General features: G+C 41.0%; 3 protein-coding genes across 4 annotated transcripts in view; 2 read left to right on the top strand and 1 right to left on the bottom strand.

The window, feature by feature from the left end:
• The window catches only part of LOC105932538 (gamma-aminobutyric acid receptor subunit beta-3), a 94,856-nt gene extending 83,807 nt beyond the window's left edge, over nucleotides 1-11,049 (bottom strand). For both annotated transcript variants that reach the window (XM_012871755.3, XM_036128415.1), the window contains exon 1: nucleotides 10,442-11,049. In XM_012871755.3, the coding sequence (XP_012727209.3) occupies nucleotides 10,442-10,593 (152 nt within the window). In that variant the 5' untranslated portion in view covers nucleotides 10,594-11,049. The remainder of the gene's footprint in view (nucleotides 1-10,441) is intronic.
• Nucleotides 1-17,102, top strand: part of LOC105932540 (gamma-aminobutyric acid receptor subunit alpha-5) — a 29,552-nt gene extending 12,450 nt beyond the window's left edge. Inside the window, exons 7-10 of the mRNA XM_012871758.3 lie at nucleotides 1,107-1,250; nucleotides 13,342-13,494; nucleotides 13,615-13,826; nucleotides 13,957-17,102. Of these exons, the coding sequence (XP_012727212.2) occupies nucleotides 1,107-1,250; nucleotides 13,342-13,494; nucleotides 13,615-13,826; nucleotides 13,957-14,259 (812 nt within the window). The 3' untranslated portion in view covers nucleotides 14,260-17,102. The remainder of the gene's footprint in view (nucleotides 1-1,106; nucleotides 1,251-13,341; nucleotides 13,495-13,614; nucleotides 13,827-13,956) is intronic.
• Nucleotides 17,103-21,598: 4,496 nt separating this feature from the next.
• LOC105932543 (gamma-aminobutyric acid receptor subunit gamma-3) overlaps nucleotides 21,599-24,847 on the top strand; it is a 146,207-nt gene continuing 142,958 nt past the window's right edge. Inside the window, exons 1-2 of the mRNA XM_012871763.3 lie at nucleotides 21,599-22,301; nucleotides 22,636-22,790. Of these exons, the coding sequence (XP_012727217.2) occupies nucleotides 22,129-22,301; nucleotides 22,636-22,790 (328 nt within the window). The 5' untranslated portion in view covers nucleotides 21,599-22,128. The remainder of the gene's footprint in view (nucleotides 22,302-22,635; nucleotides 22,791-24,847) is intronic.

A 24,847-nucleotide genomic window follows, 5' to 3' on the forward strand; every position in this document is an offset into this window, starting at 1 on the left:
CCACCGTGCATTGCAAAAAATGAACTTAAAATAAGTAAAATGTTCTTAAAATTTGTGTATTTGTCCTTGATTTGAGCAGGTAAATAAGATTATTTGCCAATGGAATAAGATTTTTGCACTTAAAATATGAACAACTCATCTTTATCATCTTATTTCAAGTGCAGGATGTCTAATTATCTTATTTTAGGGGTAAAAATACTAATTTCAAGGGAAAGAAACAGGCCCACAGCATTACTGGTTCTCCACTGTGCTTGGCATTTGGCCCCAGGTGATTTTCTAAATACCCCCCCCCCCCACCCCCCACCCCCCGTTCCCCCACCTGGTGTGTTTGTTGCCAAAACGATCAATAATGCTCTAATCTGACCAAAGCACACAGGTCCAAGTTGAGCTTTCACAAACTCTACATGTTTACGTTTGTGGTGGCAGGACAGAAAGGGACTTCCTAGCATTCCTTCCCAGCAGCCCTTGGCAGGTAGATTGTATCTGTGGGCTGTTATGAACACAGAAGGACCCAAAGATGTTGCAGTTCTCCGCACTTTCCTAAATTAGCTTGTGAGATTGTGCTACTGCTTTCACAAACCATGTTTTTTTTTACTGTATCTCCACAGTATTCCATACATAACCATTTAATATTGTAATAAACAATTTAATACATATTGAATATTACAGGAATTCAATCATTTACAGAGAAACTGCAGGCCAAGCCCACCTCCGTTTCTGTTTATCGCCATCAGCAGTGAAAGAAGGTATCGCAGCGGTAGATGCTTCAAACCTGTCATTCCTGATTTACTACAGCTTTTGGGGTAGCGTTCATCGAAGATTAAACCATACTTATGAATGTTTCACAGACTTAGTTACATTTTATCACAAGAGCACTGCAACGCATTTTGGTGAACCAGACGCAGCGTTTTTTTTGCTAGCCTTCTGCCCCAGAAACATTGGCACAACCATATCTGCCCCCGCCGCACAGACACGTACGAGAAATCTTCCCGAGGTGCCAGAGAGCGGCTGCTGCATTTAAGCGAAAAGCTGTGGCAAAAACGTTTTTCTACGCTGTTCCGTTATCTCATCAGGTTCATGTTTAAAGCCGCGTCTCTGTGTCTCAGATGCCTATCCAGTATCCGAGGTGGTCTACACATGGACTCAAGGAGCTGCCAAGTCTGTCGTGGTGGCAGAAGACGGTTCCAGGCTCAACCAGTACCATCTGATTGGACAGACAGCCAACACAGAGGACATACACACAAGCAGAGGTGGGTGAGGATGTTTAAACATTTAGTAACCGTGGTATAGTACACAGCCCTGCGATAGACTGGCGACTTGTCCAGGGTGCACCCCGCCTCTCACCCATTGACAGCTGGAGATAGGCACCATCACCCCTCGCGACCCTACAAGGGATAGACGTGTTAAAAAATGGATGGAATCGATAGATAGCTATGGTATACAAAATTTGAAAATATGGCACTATGTGATTTGGTAAGAAATGCTATTAGTCAATGTGATGATATACACCATTATGCAATTCATTATGATATAGTTTGAAGCAATTGAAGGCAGTGCAGTAGATTCTTGATACGTTCCAATATGACAATGCAACGCAACAAGATAGCATGCTTTAGAGTACGTAAAACAATGGTAAATAAAAAAACGTAAGGAGAGCTTTGCAACTCTAGGGATTCACAACCAGAATACACCATACATGCTTTCTAGGAAAATAAGAAATTATGATACTATTCCTGAATATTTTGATGACGATATCAATTCAATCAGAAAAACACATTTTTGACCCTTTTTTTTTTCTTTTTCATCATTGCGATGTCCTACCACTGTCAGCTTTGACATCTTGCCCACTAAAAGTATAGTGTGGACATAGAGGGCAAAGACAATCCATCCAACAGGCCAAATATGCTATCGGCTTGCAGAATGTGCCTGAGAAGTGCTTGAAATATGATATCACGCCCAAAACTGCATCTATGCAGCCTTTTGCGTTTGTGATATTGCTATAAGTGAGTCCGTTCAGCTGCTCCTGTATTCGGGGTCACCGCAGCGAGGCATTACAACTTGCACACAGCCTTGGCAGAGTTTTTATGCCCGTTCTGACTCAACCTGGATTTGAACCCAGGTTGAACACCATGAATTAAAATCATAGCCTCAATCCACTACATCACTGACATACACATTTATAAAATAATTCAAATAGAAATTTGGTGCATTGTACAGCTCTAGTAGATTCATAGAGTAAACATTCCCTGTGCATTTAAATGTAGCTGGGAACAAACCAGATGACTTTTGTTCTGGGCCACCCCTGCACCTATTTAATCTGCAGTTATAAGATAGGAAACCACTGGTGAAAATCTTGAATTAAGGTTTTACTAGAATTAAGCAGCAGAAGCTAATTAGTAGTTATTATAGCACTCAATGATAAAAGACTAAAAGCTTGATAAAGTAGCCAAAAGTCATATGTTGCCTATTTATAATCAAGAGCAACTAAAGGCTTCCTGTACTAGGACCCAATTAATCTCAGCACATCTTTTAGAAATTATATATTATAGTATTGGGAAACTTTTTGATGTGTATCTACTCACTCATGCACTTACCAAACCTCCAGATGTTCTATAGGATAAAACAACTCAATACACCGGATTGTCTTAAGTCCATTATTCTGCAGCAAAAACGATTATTATTTACAAAATCAAAACACTTTACACAGTTGTCAGTTGTTTTCCCAATAGTGGCCTCACTCAGCATGCTAAATGTTGATTAGCAGAATCAGAAAATGACTAAGGACTAAAGGGCTGCTCAGAGAAAAGCCTCTTCTTACTAAAACAAATACAGCTGCACCACTTGGCTTTGGAAAGCGGCGTGTGAATAAACTGTAGGACTTGTGGGACAGTTTCCCTTTGTCAGATGAGAGCAGAGCAGACATGTTTAACCACGATGCGCTGCAGTAAATAGATCAGTTCAGTGGAAACCCTTCACCTCCGTGCTTGGTCTTGGTTTGCAGCCACAGGAACTGAACTCCTTTTTTAAATTTCAGTCGACCATGAACTGCCAAATCATTTCAGAGACCAAGTAATTGAACTGCTACACTGCAGCCTTGAATGAACTGTACAGAAACAATTTGAAAACGTCAATAAAGAGAAGCAATGGCGTAAATACGAACTGATGAAACGTCTACGATAATTATTCTTATAACCAATAACAAGCTGTGCCACTCCTCACAGCAACAATTGCCTTTGGTAATTTGCGATAACTGGCAATTAGTCTCACATTGCCCTGGGGGAATTTTTGCCCATCCTTCCGTGCTGAATTATTTTTCTTTTTATTCAGCCGCAATTGGTGGTTTGTTGAACATGAATAGATAGTTCAGGGTCATCCTATAGCTGTGTTTGCGTTCTTTCAGGTCAGCAGTAGTTTTGGCCAAGGAACTCTCACGTGGATGCCATTTTTGCTCACGAACTCTCTCCTTAATCGAGGCAAGTGACCCCTGTGGTGTATTGAAGTTTGCTGTGCTTCTCCTTGATATGTTGTGGATACACTCTTTGAGTAATTTTGGATCAAGCGGCCTATCCTGGGAAGGTTAAACACTGTTTCATTTTTCTCCACATAGCTAACGGCTCTAATTGTAATCTCCGGAGTGCCAAAGTCTCAGAAAGGGCTAAGTAACCCTGATAGATGTCAAGGACCTTTTCTCGTCTGTTCTTAAATGAATTTAGATCGGACCTTGCTTTCTTGAGATCTGTTAGACTGTAAATTCTAAAGTTCTGATGATAATCAGGCGTAGGTGTGGTCATAGAGATTTTGCTCCGCCTTCTAAAAAAAAAGTGGTTTATTACAATTACTTAATGATTTAACTAGGAGGTTGGTTACTTTTTGACATATCGCTAGACTGGTCCGGACAGATTTTTACGCCTTTATAATGTGAAAGTAGATTTTTGCATTTACTCTGTTTATCTTTGCATGATAATAAAATTATTTTGTGACCTGAAACATTTATATTAGACAAAAAAATACAGTATGGTGAGTGCTATATTATAATTGTTTCTTCTTGACCTTACTATCTGGCTCATTTTTGAGCCCATAGTGCTTCTTGATGAGTGTCATAGTGAATAACATGGCTGCTCGGAGTGAATGACAAATGCGGGCAAACATCACCAGCAGGATCAGAGTCATTGAGCGGATGCCAGTGGAGGAGAGTAGCCTATCCGTCACACAACCAGCTGTCTACAGGCCCGGACAGCCCTGTCATACAACACTTATCCACACATGAGCTGATGCGTCGCGCACACGTACACACACTGAGCTGCAGAGACCTGAGACCAAGGGTTAATCCTCCCTCTGTAGCCATCCAACCAGCCATCAGCCTTTGCATAAGAAGATGACATCACGAATCAGTGAGAGATTGGTTGGGTGGCTGTAACTGAGTGGATCTGCACAAGTACATTTATCTTTGCGAACACCAAATGTCCTCACTGATAGACAGAAACATAAAAAAGCGGCCATGAACCAGGGTGTTTCCCAGGACTGTTTGGCTTTAGTTAGTTTTTATCTAATCAAGACATGTTTCGCGAAGGAAAAAGCTGAGCCTGAACATTGGTTAGGTCCTCACAAAGACGGAGCGAGGAATGTTTGTGTGTTTGAACTGGACAGCCTCACGCCGACGTGGAGGATGAGGGTGGCTGAAAGGCATCTGTTTAATACTCTTACGTAAATCGGAACTGTGCACTTCCCTTTAGTTTCTAGTAGAACGTTTATTAAAAGTCTGGATTTCCCCTCTATGTACGTTTTTTTTCCTCCAACATAATACAACTGTGTATTGTTGGTTTGCTAGTTAAAGGATATTGGAAAACAGTCGGTTCAGCTCTCCATGCATGCCATACCTCCATTTTTCTTCATTTTGTACCCAACTTTCAAGTTTAAAAAAGTTTGGAAAGGAATTGTCTTCCACTGGGCATTTCATACCAAGCGTACAGAAATCCAGATGTTTTGAACCTGCAGTTAGTGATGAGTGATTTTCTGTAATTTGCCCATAGTGAGGAAATGTGCTTTCTTGACTTGTCGTTTCTCACGAGAGTTACACAAGAGTCTACTCTGTTCCCTACAGGGATCAGAACAAAAGTCAAAGGAAATGTAATGTTGTACAATGGCTTTTAAAAAAGACATACTAAATCATGTTTCCTTTCCTTTGTTAGTTAATGACTTTATTTGTGATTATTTTTGTTTCACAGAACCCTAGCTGCAGGAGGAGGATCATGTTGGTAGACATGAGTCAACTCCTAATCATTTCAATTTTCACATTCCTCAAAATGTGAGAATTTAAAGGATATTAACACTAAGCGACAGCCTAATGTAGCCTTTGAGGATATCGTAGACACAATTGGCCTTTGCTCAAAACACCTACATACCTACCCACTTTTGTCTTCATACATTGCACCGTGTGCTGACGTGGCTTTGAGTGTGAAGAACAAACACGGTTTCCTCACAACCCGGTTCTGTCTGACCATTTTTTGATAACTTTTGAGCCTAATTTTATCGAGTACGCCACCCCTAAAAGAAAATTTCATTATAGCAGATCATTATCAGACAATGCTGTAAAAACTTTTAAATAATCTGTTCCATTTTTTTTATTTCTTAAGTGTCACAGAAAAACTCTGCAGAGTGCAGATATTTAACTTTTTTTCCTATCACAATTTGATGGTTTTGTACATAGTTGTTTTAATTATCAGGCTCCTCTCACATGGAACCAGCGTTTGTGAGAAAGAAACCCTGTCTACTTTAGACTAGGCTTAAAACTTTCCTTTTTGATAAAACTATTAGGTTATATTGAGCCATCTCTGTGTTTATGCTGGTATTGGCTTGGGCTGCTGGAGGACATAAGGACCACTTTCCCTCACTCTGCCACATTCTACTACTACTCTCCGATCTGTTATTTCAACTTTTAAATTCATGTTCTCTCTCTTTTTCTCTCTTCAGAGTAGCAACATCTGGCCTGCCGTTCTGTTTAGCTGTGACACCATTCATGAACGGACCGTCGGCTTGGCTACTGCGGCCAAACGCTTAATGTTCTCCTATAGAAGAAGCATGTGGCCCTGTCTTTCAGCTTTTAACCCTCGTCTTTTTTCCTAGACATACATGTAGCTATTGGCTGAACATTTAGTGCGACTAACTGTATGTCCCACTCTACACTTGAAAACTGACACCAATCTTATCCGCCTTGCTGCGTTCTTCTCCTAGATTAAGCCACGAATGGAGCTATTGCTGCAATTACCCTTTTACTTTTCCTTTACATAGAAAGTGCTCCTGGATCAGTGCTTCTGTGTTATTTCTGTGTGTTTTCTCCTTGCTCTCACACCCCCAGTCGGTCGTGGCAGATGGCACCACACTGAGCCTGGTTCTGCCGGAGGTTTTTCTTGTGGCAGGGGAGAATTCCTCTCCACTGTTGCGATATGCATGCTCGCTATGAGGGATTGCTGCAAAGTCAACGACACAATGCGAGACTGCCCACTGTGGCTCTCTGCTCATCCCAGAGGAGCAAATGCTGCAAGTCAATGACTCAGTGCAATCTGCTGGGTTTTTAATCAGATGGATTTTATTTCTTGCCAACTTGAATAATAAACTGAACTTAACAGCTTTGTTTTACATCTAGGATCTATTGGAATGTATATAATTGACTTGATTGATTTCATTTAGTTTTTATGTAAAGTGTCTTGAGAAGACACCTGTTGTGAATTGACACTTTATTAAATAATCTGAATTTCATTGAATTGTAAAGGAAAACATGGATAAATGCCATCTGTTCGTTTTCCTTAGATAGGAAACTTTTTGACCAATGTGTCTGTATGATTTGATTGAATTTGTAAAGTGGCTTGAGATGACATGCATTGTAAATTGGCACTATATAAATCAAATAGAATTCAATTGAACAAATTACATAAGCTGCACGATTTGAGGAATTCTATGCTTCATTTGGCATTATGATTCCGTCAAATATGTGGTCACCAAGATAAATAATCTGATAAACGGTAAAAATGCCAAAATACAATTGATCCACAGATCTAGAACGGAAAAGAATAGGCTTAGCACAAAGCAGCTTTTTCCTACTGAAATTCAGAAATTATGATGTTCATGTAAAAATGCTGTGTTTTTACATTAGTATTAGTGGATCTATGTTCTTCCATTTCAGAAACAACATTATTTTAGGAATTGGCATTGTACAATGCATTGTACTAAATTGTCATGAACTGTTTTTATTTGAGAATCATTGTCTTTGGTCAGTGTAAATCATTTGACCTCACGTTTAATAACAATGATAACACCATTCTATATGAATTTATTTTATTTTATTATCATTTGTGACTTCAAATAAAGCACAAACTTAACAGTATTCTCATTCTTGTTAAACTTGACTGCAAAGTTTTGAGATACAAATATGCCGACAATTATTTATGCCCCTGGTATAGTTAGTTGGTGTAGCATAAAATTGTTTTCATTCATGTTTTTCTTTATATCAGTTTTTAATGTAGCTGTACTTCATGTGAAAATGTATTTGGTCTTGTGCTCCCTGCTTCCGTTACAGATGCTTAGTTCCGAAGTAGCTGTATAGTTCTCTTTTTTCTCTGATCATCACTTTAACTGAACGTTGACGGCCTTGGCCCAACAAGGTGTGATTGTAAGGCACTCCCAACTTTAAAAGCTAAAATGTATTCTGGTCAGTTAGATGGTTTGAACCTCTTTAATTATAGCTTCTTATTTGTATCTATTGAGCTGACCTGACCTATTTGAATTAATGCATGAAGATTCTTCATGGTGCATGGTGGTCCAGGGTGCTTGAATTTTCTGACTAGAATTTATAGTAACTTAGCTAAAACGGAGTGGAGCTTTCTTCAACAGATAAAAGTTGTATTTTTTACAATCACAATATAAAATCTTGCAAAAATACTCAAAATATGTCTACTCTGATTACTTAACATATAATGGGGGGGTCTTTATAAACTCCTGGAGACCACAAAAATCTGCTCTTCTTTTACTACCAGGGCACCATACATCACATAACGACTATCAACTTCTGTCTTTAACTCTTCATCCATTTTAACTCATCAGCTATAGAATAGTTTCTACAATATATGGAAAATGTTGTAAGTCCATTACAACAGTTTCCCATAACTATTTGTTTGAAACTTACTGGTCTGGTTTCACAGCTAACATCAGGAAAGAAGCAGCTCTGGTACCTGAATTTTTTTTTTTATAAACTTCTATTCTTGATCGGCTTGATCAGTTCTCCTTCAGCCTCTTCCACTTTATTCATGTTTAAAAGGCACCACCCCCAGTTGGCCGTGTTTATATCTTGCTAATACACACGGGAGTTTCACAGGATCAATTTGTGTCCCTCTTCTGGTTAACTGCTTTTGCTTTATGCGCTTTGTTATTAGACTTTATATGACTTGGAATTGGGATCTTAATTTTTGGAAACAATGGTGATATAACAGTGTTTTTCCTTCTCAGCAACCTGTTTAAAGTCAGGACATTCCTACCACAATCTGAATTAGAAAACCTGATTAAGGCTTTGAATCTGGCCTCAGAAAATGCACTTCTTCCAGGGGTATCAAAGCAGTCACTAAATAAACTTGAACTGATACAGAACGCAGCATTTAGGCTATCAAGAAACGGCAACATGTCAGTTTTTTCCCCCTGTCTTCTTTTCTTTTTACTCTCTATATTTGTCGTGTTGGGTCATCGATACTTTAACTAACATTTCATTTCAAAGCACATTCAGGCCCTCTACACCCGTCAATGGTTTGTGGTGAAAACGGCAAGGTTTTGTTTCATTTCTGCTGAAAACATCCTGGCATCCTTTGTCATGTACACAGGAAAAATGCTATCTGTTTGTATGGAAAACCTCTGGCACATGTGCAAGTATGACTTAGTGAGGTGCTTTTTAAGAAAGGCAATGTTTTGTATCCATGTGCTTGTAGATGAGTTTTGGAGAACACATCGCCTAGTAGTGGCATGGCAGGCAAATTACACTATTTGAAATGTATCTACTAGTGTCGTGTGAATGGAGATCATAATTAAAACGTCATGTAGATGTGTAGCAAAAGCTGAAAACATTTCCCTTTGTCATGTGCACAGGGCTTCAGTTAACTTGACGTTTCCTACTCTGAAGTATAACTCAATTCAGTTCGATTGATTCAGAATTTTGGGATAATTTCAAGACACAGTATGCATTTCTTACATTTCTTCACCAGGTTTTTTCAATCATTGAAATATCGTTTGGTAGTCTGACAAGAATCCTGGACATTAACATAGTTATAGCGACTATGGGCAGAAAATATCGTCCATGCAGCCCAAAGCTTCTGCCTGGAAGTCATCCAAATCAGTGCTGGATATTGCCAGTGGGTTTGAACTCTCGGGTCATATTCAGTCCAGTAGGTTAATTCGTTCGGGTCAGAGTTTATGAGTACCCTTTACACCCAAATATGCCATTTTAGACCCCCTAGACCTAACCTGCGCATTTTGACCTGTCTGTGAAAGTAGCAGGTGTTCAAATCAGAACAAAGTGAGCATTGTTGAGGCTAGAAGGTCCCAACCAGAGGTGTTGGAATCTGTAGTGCAAAGCAAGCAAACATATTACAAAGCAATCAACTCGACCTCGACTTCCTTTGTCCAACATGGCAGCAAGCGATGAAAAAGGCTGCGACAGCAATGAAAGATTATTACTGCCCATTATGGTGCACGGGTGTTCAGCAAATGTGCTGCAAGAGAGCACGCTGATGACTGAAGTTCACTGTTGCTGCCCTGCTCTATCAAAAGGAGCCCGGCGGCCGCCTGCTCCTTTCGTACGGTCACCAAATCACTTGCTCAACTGGAGTTCAAAGCAGCGGTCCGATAATGACCGTCTAGACTTTCTTATGTTTTAACCTCCATCACTTTAACAGAGCAAAATTAATTTCCTGGCCCTCCAGCAAAAGGGTGTAGGCTAATAACCGTTTCATGGGTTCTGCCATGAGTGTCACCATGGCTTAAGAAGTCTTTCTGAACAATGAGATGTTTTACGTGCCTTTCCACCCTCTCAGAACCTTGGCATCGCAAAAAAACACTCAGGTCCTGGAGTGCCAAGTGTTTGCTCAGAATGGTTCTTCAAGTTTGTAGCTTAGTACTTTGGATGGATGCGGTGGCGTTAGACTTTAAGTAGCGCATCTAATTTTAGACATTACAGCTATTTGAGGGCACGAAGGAGGAGATTAGTCCACGAGTTTGTCTTTAGATACCTGACATCTCTCAGGACACTTTGCGTTCTGTCTCAGATAGCAATATCTGTCCCTAAATAACTCCCTAATACTAAGGCTATACTGTCGTACTCTCCTCTTGGTCTCCACTTTCAGTCAATAAAACTTCATGAACCTCTTATGCCAACTGATAGTTGAGGTCAAACAAACAGACTTACAAGTTGACCAGCATCGCAGCGTTGTTCCCCAACATGAAAGGAAGTTCCCCTCGGACGTCGTTGAATACAAATCCGTGGGAGAATAGGAGTAACATCCAGCAGTGGAACATGATCCTTTGCAAGCCTCCGCGCCTGGTCCGGTACAGATCCATGCATCAACGATGAAGGCGCCGGGAGTCTTCGCGACAGCAGCAGGGGTCGATGGGGGGGTTGCCAGCCAGCCAGCCTGGGGTCATGAGGGCGTCGGAAGGCCCGGGTCGTGATGCTCGGGTTGTCCTGACTGAGGCATTGCAAAGCCCGGGGCGCTAAGGGATGGACGTGACGGACGAATAAGTGGAAAAAAATCTCTTTCACTTGACTGCTGCGGCGAAGGCTTCCTTTCCCCCTCGCATGCCAGCCAATCCCGTCAGGAGCATTTAATCAATGAAGAGAAAGCTGCCAAATTAGTATGGGCTCAAAGAACCGGCATGACAAAAAGGAAAAGTCAGGGAATGCCCGCAAGGCTAACCCCCCCTCCATCCCAGCAGTGATTAGCAGCAGCGATCGTCCTTCCTCTTCCGCAGCTTAAAGTCTGTGCTGAGGTGTGTGTCAACAGTTGGAAATCATGCTTTGTGTGTGTGTGTGTGTGTGTGTGTGTCAGTGCCTCGATTGGCAGAGTTGGATTGGGCGGGGCTTCATTGAGGATCCCAGGATAGGAGGCCTAACCCTCCCTCACACCCCCCTTCCCCCTCGCTTCTACTCTTCCTCTCACTGATGGCAGGATGCAGATTGTAACCAGGGATTAGGGAGGTTCAAAAATCGGATTTTGCCCAGAGAAAGCCTCGCGTATTACTCTGTGTATGGTGTGTGTGTGTGTGGGAGAGAGAAAGAGAAGCACTGGATTTATCAGTTACCCAGCGCCTGCAGTCATAAACAGCTGACGGCGAGAGGATTTTTCTTTCTTTAAAGCCTCAAATGCAATATCGTGTCCCCCCTCTCTCTCTCTCTCTTTCCTAAAATTTCTCCATGCCTCAACTCACCTCCCACTGTCCTCACCTGCCATCAGAGATCCAACATTACCAGCATAATAATCTGTGCCTGCAGTAATTAACTCCATTCGTGCACATTTTTCACCTTAATAGGGAATTCAAAGTGTGTTTAATTTCACCGCTGTGTTCGGCTGAATATGAAATGTCCTCTTTATCCCCCGCTCCGTTTCTTCCTTTCTCCCCATTCTGCCCGTTTCAGCGCCTCTTTATCACGTCCCCCGCAGTAACAAGACGGAGAAAGAAAGTTACAGGAATGAGAATGGATTTTACCATGTTGTCTTTTTTTTTTAAGACGATGGAAGCAACACGAGAGCCACTCTTATCTCAAATAGATTTTGCTGTCCTCGATATATTGTCTGTGGTCACGCTGGGTAGAAGATTTCACAAATTAGAAACTCTGATTTAAAAGAATCTGTTCACTCCACATTTGTCTGGTCCAAGTGTCTCAGGCCGCAGGAGCTGGATCACTCCTGAGGCCTTCACATTGTCCAGGTGATAGTTTTGAGAGCTTTGGGTCCACTTATTGCTAATTTAATTAAGACCTCTCTGTCCTCCAGCTGTGTCCCAGCTGCCTTTATTCATGCTGTGGTCCAACATCTAAGAAGAGCAGCACAGGTCCAAATGTTCTGTCAAACAGTAGGTCGTTATTGAAATTGCTCTTCCTTTTGTAATAAGAGAAGGTGGTTTATCTCCAATTAATAGAGCATCTACAGCTACATGGCGTGAATGAGAAATATTAATCTGGTTTAAAATCAGGTCACAGCACAGAAAAAAAAGTGCTTCTTAGAGCTTTTAATGACCTGCTTTCGACTGCAGACTCAGGCCACAGCAGGGTTTCCTAAGTCTGCAGTCAACACGGATGAAGCTGAACTTTGAGACAGTGGCCGCCTGTTTGTTTTTCAGAATTGTTTTTAAGGTTTCACTTATGGTTTTTAAACCTTTAAATGGTCTAGCAACTTTTTTTTAACTCACTGAACTAGGATGCTAAGATGTGAAAAGTAAATGCTTCTAGTCGTTCTGATGACTCAGCTGGCGACGGAAGGAGACCAAAATGTTTTGCATCTCCTAAACTGTGGAGTTGTCTCCCACTATCCATAAGGTCTACCGGAAACTTGGATGATTTAAAGCACTTTAAGGCATTTAAACCCACCTGTTTTCATTCGTTTTTAATTGTTTGGAACTTGAGCAATAGGCCAGACGTATTTTTATGGTATTATTTTATTGTATTTGTCTTTAATGTTTTATTTATCCTAGCTGTAAAATTCAGTTTTATTGTCGTTACCATTTTATTATCTTTTTTTATTTTTATTTTTTTGTTACTTGTGAAGCACTTTGGTCACCCTATTGTGTGCAAAAGTGGTATGTGAATGCTGACTGACTACTGACTGCTTAGCACCCCTGGATCGAGAGATAAAATTATAACATAAGGAAAAGGAAACAGTTATATCTGTATTGCTCTGTGAATTAAGAAGGAGCGGCACGTTGATTCTTTGGCTGACCAAAGATTAGAAATAATTTGCCAAAAATACAATAAAACAACGTAGTATAGCAGGATATGATCCCCAGGATGGCTTAACAATATATCGTACACAGTAAGTGGTCTTCCATACAAAAAAAATATTGGGATGCTGTGACTCAAATTTATAAACATTTATTTGGAGTGCCTTATCCTAATATTATGGGTTGTATTAGGAAATGCTCACTCAATACTTGCATTCCATAAAGAATAAATATAGTATTTTACGCATGAAATACATCTTCCTTCTAAAAAGTCTTGTGTGGTTTATTATGAGGCACTTATCCTTTTTTATGAAAATGTTTAATGTTGTTCACAAGCTTAAGATCCCCTTTTTTCCCCCCCTTCCTTCTCAGGACAGTACACTGTGATGATGGCACACTTCTACCTGAAGAGGAAAATCGGATATTTTGTCATCCAGACATATATGCCGTGTTTCATGACTGTAATCCTGTCCCAGGTGTCATTTTGGCTTAACAGAGAGTCAGTTCCTGCACGGACCGTGTTTGGTGAGTCAAACATTTTCTCTACTCCTTCCCTCCCCCTCTTCTTAAGCCAAATCAGCACATTGCTTCACTGAGACTTTGAGTGATGCATTTAGTCTTAACATGACTTTTGTGTGCTTCCAGGGGTGACTACGGTGCTGACTATGACCACGCTCAGCATCAGCGCCAGAAACTCGCTTCCTAAAGTAGCCTACGCGACAGCCATGGACTGGTTCATTGCCGTCTGCTATGCTTTTGTCTTTTCGGCTCTCATTGAGTTTGCCACGGTGAACTACTTCACCAAAAGGAGCTGGGCCTGGGACGGCAAGAAAGCTCTGGAAGCCCAGCACCCTAAGGTAACCCCAACAGATCCCCTCTTGTTGCAGTGAAACCACTAATTATCCCTGACAGATTGTAATGCATTGATCTCCCGGCGGTAGCAGAAAAAACAGTCGAAACTAATTGTTGTAATCTGTCCTGCCGTAGAAGCGAGACCCGATGGTGCTCTCGAAAAAGGCCAACAACGTCTGCTCGGCAGGCGTCAACTATACCCCCAACTTCACCAAGGACGTGTCCATCTCCACCATCTCCAACACGACGTCGGTGCAGCTGCGAGGAGGCCCAGAGAGCAAGCTGGTGGACCCCAAGAAGACGTACAACAGCGTCAGCAAGATCGACAAGATGTCGCGGATAGTGTTCCCCGTCCTCTTCGGAACCTTTAATCTGGTCTACTGGGCCACATACCTGAACAGAGAACCGATGGTGCAAGGAGTTGTCGCGTCAACATAATCGCCGTTTTTTTTTTTTGTTTGTTTTGTTTTTTGTGGGATTTTTTTCTTTCTGAAACTGAATTAATGTAAAAGAAGAAAGGGTTTGAGCTTAATCAATCTCCGCTTTACAAGATAAAAATGAAAAACAAACATCTGCGCTTGAAGAACAAAAAAAAAACTTTACTCGTCTGTCTGTTCAGACACTTTGAATGGATGCAAGGCTGCGAAAAGTAAAAAAAAAAAAATCCTTTCCTATTCTCGTGGCCTAAAAAAAACAAACTGCTTGATAATGAAGAAACTGCTTCAAAGAATCAGGAGAGCAACTGCTTTGCTTCTGTCTTGTCTATCCCGCTGCAGTTTGCATGACATTCTCCTCTACAGGAAACCGTGGACTCCTTTGTCTTGAATACCGACAATGTATGTGCAGAGCCTCATTTGGTTTGGGTTGAAAGGTTAAAGTTCAATGGTAAATAATGCTGCAAAAAGTATTAGTTTAGCATTTTGTTCCCACCCACCTGCCGTTATTTTCCATTGTACTGGTTCAAAACAGTTAGATACAATCCTAGAATCCCATTAGAAAAACATAATAAACAACCAGAAAGTAAAAAAATACAAGTCCTAAATATTTACATTAAAAGTATAGGAAAGCAACACGTGGAATAAAAAAAATGATTTGGCCTATAAGGTGAAAAAATAGCACAGAGTGATGTGTAAGCACAATTCTGGGGCTGGATATATGCGATTTAAATGAAATGTAAGCCTTGGTAACTCAGCCATGAAACTAATATACACAGCCGAGAAGCCAGCTACCTGAAAAGCAGCGTGTCACATACAAATCAGCGGAGTTATGTGGAGAGTTCAAAGACTGTAATTCTGTGAAGTGACCTGGATTCAAGATGCCTTTTAAGCATCCTTGAGCAGAACACTGTAGCTCTAAAAGCTCCAGGAGCTGGTTTTACCCTCAGTTTGGCTACAGCTAAAAATAACAGCCAACTCTTAACCATACTAAAGTAGCTTATCAAGTAGAACTCATTTGCCTTCAATTTTAAATTTAATTGAGCATTTTTGGAAGTTAACAGGCCCTGAAGACCTAATAGTCTGAAAAGTTCCAAAAGGTACAGTTAGGGAGAAAAAGAAAACATAATCCTAGACACCATTATTAAGGTTTTCCCTTTGAGCACATCTCTAAAAAAAACCCTCAACATTGCTTTTTTTGTTTGCATAAATGGACAAAAAGCATTTAAATGTCAGCGCTATCATCTTCTAGAAGCCTGTTCCTGCAGTTGCGCCAACTCACTGGGATCATGCCACCATAGTGTCTTTCAGGTGTTTTTTAATTTTTTTTTATTATTATGGCTTTTACTTTTTCAAGAAACATATCCTTAAAGACTGTATAATATATGGTTATCTGATCATTTTACCTATTTTACAAAGAATAAAAACAATCTTAAACATTTAATCCCTAATTTAGGGCCATCTGTTATTAGACATACTTTCAGCCTCCTTAATCAAGAAGGGTTGAGCCGTATGTTGTTATTTAGGTTGATATAAAGGTGATTTATGTATTTTTGTTATTAGAAAAACGTAACTCCAGAAAATAACAAAAAAGGTTTAACTCTACACCTGAATATAATTTGGTGTTTGCATATAATTTCAGAAACAACATAAAGTAAGCTTAGATACATTTTTAGGTCATTGTAATTTATATCATTAGTTCTGTCTTATTCTGCTAACAGATGTTAAGTTTTGCCTCAAACATTGTTACTGTTGAAATAAATCATTTAAAAACAAGTTATCAAAATTAGCTAAACACAAACTTTAGTGTTTTGTTAATTTGTTTACAACAAAGAAGCAAATGTGGCTCCTCCTCTATGTGGTAAAACAGGACTCCTTACTAGCTAGCTTGTTATTAAGCTCATTAGCTCGTTTGCTAACGGGCTGACGATATCTGTTTTAGCGACCTGTTAGCAAGAGGTTAGCTACTGGAACATGCTAACGTTACTCTGCTTCAACTCAAAAGTTTTGGTTTCCCTGTATGCCCTTCCCCTTCTAGCAACTAATTAGTAATGAATGTACTTAAAATGAACAACTATAATCAATATGTTATACAGATATTTAAAAAGGCCTCCTTACTAGCTAGCTAGTCGGGATGCTTGTAAGATGAGTAATACATTGTCAAAATCTGTCATTTTATTTCATATGTTATCCTCTGACACATAAGAACACTTTGGATTTTATGTTTTACTGTTACTTTTCAGCTGTCTACTAAAAGGGGTTAATTATTGGATTCTTGGAAACACATGCTAATGTACGCCTGCATCGCATCAAAGGTTTTGTTTCCTATTTATAATGCCGTTAATTTCTCCCACAATCTAACGGTTTAGGAATGTACATAAAACGACTTAAAATTTAAAAAATTTTAATTAAAGAGAAAAGTTCTTGAGAACGGGGTGAAACAGGTCTTCTTAGCTATTTAGTTGGAAAGCTTATTAGCTTAGTTGCTAATCTGTTTTCAAAGACATGTTCTGTACCTGACATGTTACAAACCAAGTTTATTTTTATTTTGTGGGTTAAAAGTTAACGCCATAGCCAGTAATATTCTTCCATTTTTGATTTCCTCTTAATGTAACTTCCAAGCTCATTCTTCTAATGCTTGCTATTTATTGGGTTGAAACAGGTGGAATACCAGAAGAAATTAGGTCCAAGCATACAATTTCTATACATTTACTTTCCCTCTTGAGTGGACAAACTTTTATTGTATTAGATCTACGTTTAAGAAAATAAGTCTTTACATTTTAGCCAATTGTTTAAGTGTCAAAAAAGAAACATGTACTGTAAATACAATTTCCATTTTTAGATTTTCAAGCTTGCATTCTTAGGCATTCACAAGAAAAAAGGAGCCAAAATCCAATGCTAACTTTGAGTTTATTAAGAATTTATTCTTGTCTTGACTCTTATTCAAGATTATGTGCATTTACTTGAGTTTGTTCTTTATGTTTGTGCAACAAAAATGGACATTTAAGCTTTACGTGATTTCTTTTCTTTCCTCTAACTTAATCAAACTAGATGCTGTGAGCACAAGTTTGGGATTAAGACTGAGGACCACAGTCTATGTGGGGACATACTCAGGAACAAATGGACCAATGTTTGCAACCAAAGGGGATGCCTCACACTCTTTGCTTCTTGAATCACATCACACTGAACGTAATTTCTTCTGCTGCTGAGGCCATTTTCTTGGTAAACTTCAGGGTACATAACAGCTTTTGGTTATATGGTAGCTATAATGTAAAAAACAGTGTGTGTTTTGGTTCTGTGGCTTCACTTATGAGAATAAATTAACAATCATCTGGTCTTCACCAGCTGTAGAAAATTTAACAATACAGATGAACAACACATACCAAATTACTCAACATATTTAAGAAGGTCTAAGGAAAAATGATCTTGTTAATGAACTTTAAGTCAGAAAGATTTTATATAAGATGTAGGGTTATTGTAAAAAGCTGACACTTGGTATGTGTTGTTTTCATGAATTATTGTTTGTAGATGCAGTTAGCGGCAGTGACTCATAATGAGCAAGTCTCATTAGGTTGTTGGCTTGATTTATTTGAACCATTCTCATACCAAGTTGGAATAATTCATATTCAATGAATTTTAAACAGAAGAACTGGGTGCACAAGTTTAAATTCATTGTATAAAAAATATAAATAAATGACCTCAAATAGTAGTTAAAAGGTTCCTTAAGAAGTTAAATCAACAAGCTTCTGGCCTGATTCTGCCTGAAAGTTGGGCCACTTCTCTCAGTTTATGTGTGGAGCTCATTCTGATTGATTGGTTTCATGGGACAGAACCAGATTTTAAGCATAGTCCACAACATTTTAAGTGGAGGTTGGTTTTTTTTTTAAAAAAAAAGCCAATACCATGGGCTTAATGTTAACATGCATGATGCATTCCAAAACATGTTTGATGGGTGGTTTGGGATCATTGCCTTCATGGAATACCCAGTTTTGCCCTTTTTTCCCCAAATCATTGTTGTGAGAAGCATTTGAAAAAAATATCGAACCCATTTTGTGTAATCCCAGTAAACTGAGCCCAGTAAGCAAGTCAATGCTCAGTGTGGTCAGGTTCTATAGGCTTGGACTCACAATGGGCTTCCACTATGGAACGCGTCTGGATTAACCAACTAAAGCCTGTATAAGTAACACCAGTGGGAGTCTTTAATGGTCCTAACTGGGTCTCGAACAGGCTTCAGCAAAACATCTCAAAATGTGAAACACATGGAGGACACTTGGGGGGGGGGGGTCCCAATTTTACAAATGCTTCTCCTGCATCCCACCTATACGGGGAATTAGCACAGGATCATTATGAAAGTCAGGGACAAACTCATATGGGGACCATTTTTCAACCCATTTCCAATTCATATGGGCCCTATAAATAAATATTGGATAAGAGGATCCGATCCTTCCATCCAATTCCCAACGCCTCACCGCAGCTGTACCTTAAATTTAACAGTCAATAAAGACCAGGCGTTTGTGCAATCTTCTGATCGATAAAACCTAGGATACTGAAAGAACGAAAACCTAACGTACTTTTTTTTTGTGACTTAAAGAAAACAACATCAAACCCCGCTTGTTTAAAGCTCTTTCTGTTCTGACTTCTCGTGACATGATTTGTGGCAGGGGGTTTTTACGCAGGACCGACCCATCGCGGTCAGCCGCAGCTTCTCGATACCAAGAGTGCTGCTGTCTGTCAGCTGGGGCCTGACGTTTCTGTGCTTGTTAGGGGGGGGGGGAAAGGAAAGGGGAATGAAGTGCAGCTGAAGGTTGACACGTCCATCTGACTGTCCGGCCTGGGTCGACATGGCAGCCGAGAGAAGATTAGCAGAGCAGACCCATTCTCCTGGGTAACAACCCCCCCCCCGTCTCTGCGCATCTCTGCACACTGTAGTGAGTCCTTAAGACTGTTTTGCTGGGTTGAATTTGCTGGGTTCATATTCTTTATTTCTTTCGTGAGATCTTGATAACCTCTGTCCACCGCTGTTTATGTCCCCAACTGTCCTTTCAAAACGCATCAGACAAGCAGAGTTCATTCTGACAACAGCTGAGCTTTCTTGGCAACCCAAAATAAGTGCACCCATCGACCTATCCAGCCATTCAACCCTCCCTCCCCCCCCCCCCACCCCTATTGTCAGCCAAGAAACAACTGCCCGCCCCTCACATCTTCCCTCGGGCTCTGTCACAGACTCATCTGCCATACATCTGTTAGAAAAGGGATTTAGTTCCGCTTAAGTTGCTTTCATTTGGTCAGGGGAGAGAACCTCGCAGCAAAGCACTTTTCTACGGTTTAAGCTCCGTGCAGCATCCAAGCCTGATGACAACCGCTTGTTTTTCTCAGTTTGCCGCGTGGACAGATTTGTGCATGTTTGTGCATGGGGGGGGGGGGGGGGGGGGGCAACCCCTGGATTGATTGTGCTCACTTTGTTGGATGCTAGCTCTGGGGTGGCGATGCAGACTGAACTTTGGAGCCTGCAACAGTTGTCTCTATTACAAACAAGCATTCAACTGGGGGCAAAGCTGAATTTCCGAGGCAATTTAAAGAAATAATTCGGCTCATATTTTACAAAAAAATCTCAGCAAGGGCATTGTAGCTGATTCTGTGCCACCCACCTACTGTTTTATCCTCTGTATCTGTGTGTATTATATAATAGAGGGGGATTCAATAAAGACGCTGTATATTACACCGCCATATGTTAAAGCACTGCTGTAGCGCAAATGTGGCTTCATTAAACCCCGATTAAAGCTGCTAATATAAGAAGGGAATCTGACATTAGCACTTGTTAGCGGTATGGATTTTATTTTTCTGCTGATGTATGAAGCTCGTTACGTGCTGCGGATCTGCCATCGGTGTTCTCCAGAGAGGATCGATTTAGTTCGTTTTCACCTGCCATCCGGAGAGGAATTTGCCGAAGCTCTGATGAGCGTATTTGAGGCTGTATTTGATGAAGAATAAAAAAAAACGCTGCTGAATTTACAAGAACAGTTCATGCTGTTTTTTTTTTTTTTTTTTGTCTGTAAAATTAGATTCCATTATGCATTATTCACAATAATGAGCCAACAACACTTTTCAGAGTTTATACAGTTTCGACCTGTTCGTCGTGGGCATGAAATTCATTCAGGGCAATTATTTAAAAAATGATCTTTTCAGGATGTCATGCTCACAATACACGCATCTTTGAATTTCGTAACAATCTAGATGTTGATTTCAGGGGAAATTAATGAATATGAAGTCCTTCCACTGGTAGCGAAATAGTCCCAGCATTATGCTGCCACTGTCATGCCTGACAATTGACAACAGCTTCCTCCAATCATATTTCTTCTCAATGAGGTCACGGTCTTGTTTGACGAGGAAACATTTCTCTAGGTGTGTCTGCAAATTGTACTGAAGATATATGAACATTAATATGTTTATAAATATATCCAAATGCTGAAAGTAACCAACCCAAAAAAGCAGGTTTCATTAGTTAAATCCCAGCCTTGTTAGAGAAATATGTGCAGTTATAGACTTTCTGGACCAAAGTCCCCCATGTTGCCATTTGGGTACCTGAATATCTATATATCCATTTATAGTGTTTGCAAAAGTATTCATCCCCCTTAACTTGTTCACATTTGGTCACATTGTGGAAACAAAGTTGAGCTCTTTTTATGCACAAAGTAGCACATAAATGCAACAAAGGAAAAACTAAACCCCTAAATAAAATCCAATGCAACCGGTTGCGTTCAGACGTCACATAATCAGTAATAAGTATTTTAATGTCAGCATAAATCCAGCAGTTCTGTAAAGATCTCAGCGGTTTCTTGGCGAACGTAAGCGATCACGCAGCACCACGAAGAACAAGGAACGCAGCAGAACAATAGATATGATACTTTTGCAAGGAACTGGGTATTTATAAATGGGCATTAATGGCATAATTTATTATAATGACAACGTTTGGAAACTCTTCTAAATTGTTCCTATTTTACCCCAAAAGCAATTGTAATAGAACTTGGTCTTACTGATACTTTAAACTGCATAAAACACAACTGCGTCAGTTATTTTATAAAACAGTCACCTGTTCGAGAGCAATTGTTCATATGCCGTTTTTGTTCAAACAGATTAATGCCATGATAATGAATCATTCCTGCTGGTTCAGAAAGACAGTGAATAATCCTGCTTATTGCTGTCGTTCATCCTTTCTCCACGAGGGGGCAACAACGCCTCTCGCCTCGCACCGGAGACCGCCGCCCCCCCTCCCCTCCCCGTTCAGACATGACTTCATGAAGCCCAACTTCCAGCAAACTGCAAACACCAGCGCAAGGACAATTGCCACAACTTCAGCAAGACCGCACCGGTGTGTGGCATCGTTTGCTTTTTATGCTTTTCTCTTTAAAACAACGTTGTTTTGGGTTCCAAAAAAAAAAAAAAAAAAGAAGGGGGCGGCGGCAATTAAACTGCAGCATCTCTTGTCACAGAGGTGTTTACGGGCGCAGGAGGGGGGGGGGGACATTAATCACGCTTATGACGTCTCCTGTTTTCATCTGGATAGTGACACCCAGGTAGTGCGCACGGTGTATATGAGTCACGCATTCGCGGATAAAGGTCCTCCGGCGGCAGACAGCGACACCCCCACCAACCGGTGTGTTGGCCCCCCCACAGGCGCCACAGATGAAAGGGAGGGGGGAGTTGGCCCCTTCCTCCTTCTCCGCCTCCTCCTATTTCCACCTCATCCCGCCGGACTCATCACCCGTCCTGATTGATCGTCGGGTGTCTTCCCGGAGGAAGCCCTCCTGCGAGGAGGACCGCGCGCGGGGGTAGAGAGTACGTGGGCGAATGAAGGAGTTTGGATGCGGGATTGATGGGCACACACCTCCTGCACGCGGGAGCAGCAGCAGCAGCGGCGGCAGCAGCGCGCGCCGGGGTCCCCGTCCAGCAGTTCCCGCGAGCTGAGCTGCCATCGGCGCGTGGGAAAATGACAGTCAGGCTCGCGGTCACCCTCTTCACACTTCTTCTGCTCGCCCCGGCTGCTCGGTGAGTCCCTTCTGCTTGTAGCGAGATCAACAGCTGGGGGTAAAAAAGTTGGCCAGATGAGGCCAATTGCGCATTTCGCTCCTTCTGCGCCAGGGCTTCCCCCATATAAACAAACAAGGAGAGAGGAAGAAAAAAAAAAAAAAAAAAAACCTTTTCACCTGGTTAAAGTCAAAGATGCGCATCACTGCTTGGACTATTCTTTTCGACTGCGCTAAAAGTTTCCATTACCAAAAGAACGCCCTCGTTTTATTTTATAGATTTTTATTTATTTATTTAATTTCGTTTTGTTTTTTTGTGTACACCCCCCCCCCCCCCTCCTCCTCCCCATTTTCAGTTCTGATCTACTGGAATATGGCGACGACGAGGAGGACCTCCACGACACCACCGTCAACCAGATGCTGGTGCCCCGGTCGCACCAGGAGGACGCAACGCTCATCCTCAACAACCTGCTGAGGGAGTACGACAAGACCCTGCGGCCGGACATCGGGGGTAAGAGCTGCTGGTGGGTGGGTGGGGGGGGGGGGGGGGGGGGGGGCAGTTGGGTGCTGATGTTGTGGAGTACACGCCCATCTTCACCTCTGCCACCCACTTTTTGGGCTTAGCCACTCTTCAGTGATTCAGATCTCGAAATGATTCAAGTCGTAGCCGCTTTTTTGAATCTTCAGCTCGCAAGTCTTCAAACACAACCGTATGGAAGCCCAAAAGAGCAAGCAGAACATAAATAAAATAAATTCGATTAACCATGTTTCAAATCGCATTTTTCTGCAATGGGAACCAGTTGTGAAGAACCGAAATCCTTTTTTCTCTCTCTTTTTATTGAGTGGATGGCCTTTTAAGAAACAGAAAAAAATGCATACATCATTATAGTTATGTTTGGTCGGATCAAAGGAAACTTTGTCGCAAGTTAAAAACTTTAATTGTGTGCTTTTAATTCTGAAAGAAGTGAGCCACTTCCAATTGAAGCCATGGGGGAGGTAGGAAATGTGGACGTTCGTCTCCCCCTCTCCAGCACTTCCTGGGGTATCCCAAGGTCTCTCCAGAAAGTCCTGGTTCTCCTCTCCAAGTGGAACATGGCAGAAAAAAAACCCCAAAGGGAGATGTCCAGGATTCCAAACAATTTGAACTTAATCCCTTAAATGTGGAGGAGTAGAGGTTCCCCTTGGACTGCCAAACAATACCGCCAGAGGAACAAAGTGATCCACTACTCCCTGGTCTGGAGGAAAGCCCCACTGTTCTTTGGAGCTGAGGTTTGCCGATTGGTCAGAGCTCTCCTTCCAACACCCTAAAGTGAACATCCCCAGAGGGACTGAGGCGGGCGATCCCTGTATGGTTGGACCACAAATCTTTTTGCCGGGGTAAAGAATACGTAGAGGGATTCATGTTCGCAAGTCACTCAGAGCTAGTGGTTCACTTCAGGACGTCTAATTGCAGAAGGTCATTAGAACTGGTCCCTAGAACTATTTATTTATTTGTTTATAGGTATAAATGAAAAAATATTAATTAAATATGATTTTTTTTTTAGAAGAAACAAGTATTTGAGAAGGTTTGAACATCTTAGAGCCGCAAGAAAGAGTACAATTAAAATTATTACGTCACAAGATTTATTCTATTTTTTTCACTTGCCTTTCAGGGCTTCCATATCCTGTACATATGCAGCTGTGTGAGGGCCTCTGTGATAAGCACCAAAGAATAAGGCAAATTATTGGCTTCACTAGAGAAAGGATTCATTTTACAGAGATTTTCTGCTTATGGAGTCTGAAATTGATTTTATTTTGGGTTGGGGGGGGGGGTGTAGGAGTCTATTTCACACCTCTATAGAGTCTGTATTGTTCTATATCAAAAAAAAATACGCAGATCAACCCTCTCAGAGATAACAGATTCTGAATAAAGAAGTACTTTCATCCGAAATTACAGTCTTCCCAGTGTTGAAATGTAGTTTTATAACTATTAAGACCATATTTGAATCCTCAATTTCATAATGTGACAAAGTCATTTTTCACAATACCACCAAGAGCAATCTGCAGTGTTCCTCTTGCCTTTAGCAGAGCCTGCAGTGAGCATGAAAGAAGGGAAACGCAGCATCTGAGAAAGCCAATATATCAATTCATGTTTCTGTGAGAGGGAATTAGGAAGTACGCGCAGGAATAACCAATGAGAAAACCATTTTTTTTTTTTTTTGAAGAGGAACATTCAAATAATTTGAAAGTACAGAATAACAGAAAATCTGCCGTTAATAGGGTTTGACAACAGCAACTTTAAAGGGACCACACAGTTAGCTTTAATCAGTTCTGATACCAACCACTGGGGAGTGTTTTATCCCAGAGTGCGATTTTTCTTTTTTCAAAGAAAAATATATATAAAAAAAAAAAAAACAGACACGGATGTTTTCAGGTGGTGTTCTTCCCCTATTTTCCGTCTGAAGCTCATCAAATGGCTTTGTGATGTTTTTTTCTGCACAGAGAAGCAGAGTTGGCAGCCTCCAGTACAGAACCCTGCGCTGATTGCGCTCCCATCATTTCTGCCATGTTTACAGTGCAATCACGGCT

This window comes from Fundulus heteroclitus, chromosome 24 (genome assembly GCF_011125445.2).
Source record: "Fundulus heteroclitus isolate FHET01 chromosome 24, MU-UCD_Fhet_4.1, whole genome shotgun sequence".
NCBI lineage: Eukaryota > Metazoa > Chordata > Actinopteri > Cyprinodontiformes > Fundulidae > Fundulus > Fundulus heteroclitus.